The sequence below is a fragment of the Palaemon carinicauda genome, chromosome 36 (assembly GCF_036898095.1).
Source record: "Palaemon carinicauda isolate YSFRI2023 chromosome 36, ASM3689809v2, whole genome shotgun sequence".
In the NCBI taxonomy this organism is placed as follows: domain Eukaryota; kingdom Metazoa; phylum Arthropoda; class Malacostraca; order Decapoda; family Palaemonidae; genus Palaemon; species Palaemon carinicauda.
The window spans coordinates 21296063-21301062 of NC_090760.1; the positions used below are offsets into that span (position 1 = coordinate 21296063).

The 5000-nt window shown below is 35.2% G+C and overlaps 1 protein-coding gene across 5 annotated transcripts in view; it reads right to left on the reverse strand.

Annotated features, from left to right (window-relative positions):
* LOC137628802 (lim and transglutaminase domain protein ltd-1-like) overlaps nucleotides 1-5000 on the reverse strand; it is a 354545-nt gene that overhangs the window by 24810 nt on the left and 324735 nt on the right. For all 5 annotated transcript variants that reach the window (XM_068360025.1, XM_068360024.1, XM_068360023.1 and 2 more), the window contains one exon: nucleotides 55-216. In XM_068360025.1, the coding sequence (XP_068216126.1) occupies nucleotides 55-216 (162 nt within the window). The remainder of the gene's footprint in view (nucleotides 1-54; nucleotides 217-5000) is intronic.

Sequence of the window (5000 nt, forward strand, 5' to 3'; positions counted from 1 at the left end):
ATATATATATATATATATATATATATATATATATATAGACGTAAGAAAACTAACCTGAAATCGTGCGGTCTAGCGAAGCCATATATCTTCTTCACTCTGATCCCAGCTAGATGACAGAGTTCCACCATCACGGCCACGTAGTCTTTGCTGACACCAGCTTTCGTTTCTAGGATTTCGTCTACGGTTTGGTTTGCGTCCGTATAGTTCCAGTCATAGCTTTTTTATTATAATTAAGAAGAGAAGACTTATATGATGAGAAAAGTGTGTGAAAATCGTACCTTTTTCACAATAAAGAATAAAATTACATGGGAAAATCATACCATTTTCATAATAAAGAATACACTTACATATGAAAAATGTACCTTTTTCATAATAAAGAATAAACTTACACTTGAAAATCGTATCTTTTTCATAATAAAGAATTAACTTACATGTGAAAATCGTACCTTTTTCATAATAAAGAATTAACTTACATGTGAAAATCGTACCTTTTTCATAATAAAGAATTAACTTACATGTGAAAATTGTACCCTTTTCATAATAAAGAATAAACTTACATTTGAAATCGTAACTTTTTCATATCAAAGAATAAAATTACACTTGAAAATCGTACATTTTTCCTAATAAAGAATAAGATTACATGGGAAAATCGTACCTTTTTCATGATAAAGAATACGCTTATATATGAAAATCGTACCTTTTTCGTGATAAAGAATACGCTTATATATGAAAATTGTACCTTTTTCATAATAAAGAATAAACTCACGCGTGAATATCGTTTGTATTATGAACGTAATCAAAAGCTTACGAAAAGATGCATTAGAGAGAAGCTGAATAGATTATTATATGAAAACGTATAAAAAGATAGGGAGAGAAATAAAGAGACATTTGATGATTAATATGCATCCAAAAAGTCGAATGATCTGAGAATGACAATTCAAAACGCAAGAGTCAATATGAGGCTTCTTCAAACTTTTCTCTTTGGGGCTTTACATCAGACAAAATTTACAGACTCTGTTTTCCATATACTCTACGCATTATATAATGTTGCTTTAATTCCTAATATACACAGCAATGCAGCAAAGCGGCAATTGAGAGAGAGAGAGAGAGAGAGAGAGAGAGAGAGAGAGAGAGAGAGAGAGAGAGAGAGAGAGAGAGAGAGAGAGAGATTATAATGAAGCAATTATTTATTTATTTCCTTATTTCCTTTCCTCTCTGGGCTATTTCTCCCTGTAGGAGCCCTTGGGTTTATATCATCTTTTTTTCCAACTAGGGTTGTAGCTTAGCTAATAATAATAATAATAATAATAATAATAATAATAATAATAATAATAATAATAATAATAATAATAATAAAAAGAAGAAGAAGAAGAAGAAGAAGAAAATGTTACAACCTTTCCAATTCGGCCCTAAATAAAAAAAATAACGATGTCAAATTAATAATTTAAAGCACAAAAAAAAACATGATAAAACTACCTTCTATTCAAATTAACTCAAAAGTTAAATAAATCCCAGATTTCATATTCAACTGAGTTCAAACTAAATCCTTCAAAGTCATTTTATCCTCAACATTATTCTTTTAATGTACCAAGTTCACAATCAAAAAGTCATTTCCAAAGCAAAAATTGCTTTTTATCTTTCTTCTCCAACTAGGATGTAGCTTGGCTAATAACAATAATCAATAATAATTAATAATAATTATTAATAGATAATAATTATTGATAATTAATAATAATTATTAATAATTATTAATAATAATAATAATAATAATAATAATAATAATAATAATAATAATAATAATAATAATAATCAATAAATGATAATGATAATAATTAATAACTAATAATAATTGATAATAATAATTATTATAATCAATAACAATGATAATAATAGTAATTAATGATAATAATTAATAATAATAATAATAATAATAATTAATAATGATAAATGATATTAAATATATAATAAATTATAAATAATAATAATAAAACATCGACCAGACATAGAAGTGGGAAAAGATATAGACAAAGAATAAGAATAATAATAATGATAACCCAAATCACATGAGTAACATCACGAGTCCAAATTCAATTTTATTTTATACTGAAATATATCAAATTGAAATTTAGATTTATGTCAAAATATGACTCTAATTTTGACATTCAAAGACAATGGTATATATCCTATCAGCTCAAGGAGATTAGATTCTTATTACCTTGATATTACTGAGTTTATTGAAGGGGTTATCAATCTACACTCGCTGTGATGACCTTGTGAATAATGTCATTCTTCACCCAGGTAGAGAGCATTCTTGATTTGGCTTATAAGTAACATTATTGTACAAACCTACATTGAAAATGGCTATAATAGCGGTACCTGGAATTACTGGAATCCCCCGGATTTACTGGAATCCTAAGGTAAACACTGGAATTCCCTTGAAAATTACCGAAATCCCCTACAATATCACTGCAAACCCTTAGAAATTGATAAATATGTTTTTATTAAAATACGTTATTTTTATGTTTTTAGCATTTATATTTTTTATATACTTACTGGTAGAACCTTGGCTGAGGGTTGTGACCTGAGAAGGTTTGTGACCTGGGAAGGGGGTCCGCGGCTAGGGGCTGTGACCTGGGAAGGTTTGTGACCTGGGAAGGGGGTCCACGGCTAGGGGTTGTGACCTGGGAAGGTTTGTGACCTGAGAAGGGGGTCTGCAGCTAGGGGTTGTGACCTGGGAAGGTTTGTGACTTGGGAAGGGGGTCCACGGCTAGGGGTTGTGACCTGGGAAGGTTTGTGACCTGGGAAGAGGGTCCGTGGCTAGGGGTTGTGACCTGGGAAGGTTTGTGACCTGGGAAGGTTTGTGACCTGGGAAGGTTTGTGACCTGGGAAGAGGGTCCGTGGCTAGGGGTTGTGACCTGGGAAGGTTTGTGACCTAGGAAGGGGGTCCGCAGCTAGGGGTTGTGACCTGGGAAGGGGGTCCACAGCTAGGGGTTGTGACCTGGGAAGGTTTGTGACCTGAGAGGGGTGTCCGCAGCTAGGGGTTGTGACCTGGGAAGGTTTATGACCTGGGAAGGGGGTCCGTTGCTAAGGGTTGTGACCTGGGAAGGTTTGTGACCTGGGAAGGGGGTCCGCGGCTAGGGGTTGTGACCTGGGAAGGGGGTCCACGGCTAGGGGTTGTGACCTGGGAAGGTTTGTGACCTGGGAAGGGGGTCTGCGGCTAGGGGTTGTGACCTGGGAAGGTTTGTGACCTGGGAAGGGGGTCCGCGGCTAGGGTTTGTGACCTGGGAAGGTTTGTGACCTGGGAAGGGGGTCCGCGGCTAGGGGTTGTGACCTGGGAAGGGGGTCCACGGCTAGGGGTTGTGACCTGGGAAGGTTTGTGACCTGGGAAGGGGGTCCGCGGCTAGGGGTTGTGACAAGGGAAGGTTTGTGACCTGGGAAGGGGTCCGCGGCTAGGGGTTGTGACATGGGAAGGGGGTCCGGGGGTTTGCCACCGGTTAGGGGTTGTGACCTGGGAACTACTAGGTTAGGTTAGGTGGGTTTGTTAGGTTCTGTACCCTTTTGCACCCTTTTATATATTATGTAAAGGGTATATAGAAAAATGCTTTAAAATACACATTTAATTTAATTAATTTACTAAAAAATAATATAAACTAACAAAAACATATTTATCGATTTCTAAGGGTTTGCAGTGATATTGTAGGGAATTTCGGTAATTTTCAAGGGGATTCCAGTATTTACCTGGGGATTCCAGTAAATCCGGGAATTCCAGTAAATCCGGGGATTCCCGCTATAATAGTGGTTATACGTTCGTCAGTATGCATACATGAACCTTCGAAAATTCTTTACCTGTTCTTAAGATATTGACAGAATGTACATCAATATCAGTGTCGTTGACTTGGTAATCCTAGACATCGTAAAATCTGATTTCTTAAATTCTCGATTTCCATTTCCATTTTTCTATCGTATAAAATTCCTCCTGAATTCTTTTATATTTCTGCATAGGTTTATATTCATATTTACTTTTATACATACATAAACACTCAAACATTATATATATATGTATGTATGTATGTATGTATGTATGTATGTATGTATGTATGTACAATTAAGTCTAATTATATACGGATGTGAGTATATCAGCTCAAGACTACGACAAAACTTTAATCTTCAGGATGCAATAGCAAAAATTATATTCTGTTTTTCCCAATATAGTTTTCCCTGTTATAGAAAATAGCTAATATCGAAAACCTCTTGAATTTCAGCAAAATTTTTTAGGGGTGTGGTTGCTGGCCTAGCGCCCTACCCAATATCTTTTCCCGGTAGATGTCCTTTCAAGTACTGGCCAGACCTAACTTTATTTGACTTCAATAATATAATGATCAAATCTATCGTGATTGAGGTAATGATAAAATGCATTTATCCGACCAACGAAAGAGCCTCCAAGTCTCCAAAATTCATAAAGATTTGGCTTCAACTGAGGAAGCATGTCAAATATGAGAATTATAAGGGATAAATTTTCAATTATTTGTAGGAAATTCGTAACATCCTTAAACAGCTTTCGTATGGTGAAAAACGTTCATATACATAACGACTCGTAGTCATTATTATTACTTGATCAGAGTTGAGGCCCTTTGCGTCAATAGGCGTGGGATGAGATGATGATGATGATGACCAGAGAGTGATAAATTTTGACCAATAAAAAAAAAAATATCCAAAACTATGGGTTGCATTGATCAAAATTCCATATGGACTCGCAGATGTTAATTCATTGGTCAGAACCGCATGCCATTGATAACCCTTATCTATAATGCCCCTTTAATTCTCTTTCCGTCATGTTGGAAAATATATGTGTAATGAAATTGATCAAGTGATATTTCTGCGCGCGATACAATTTGGAGGTTTTGAAATACCTGCGTGAAGAAGAACTGATTTTTATGGTTGTCAATCCTCTGTTTCAAGATAAAGTTGCAGAGAATACCACAAAATTGACTAGGCATTAA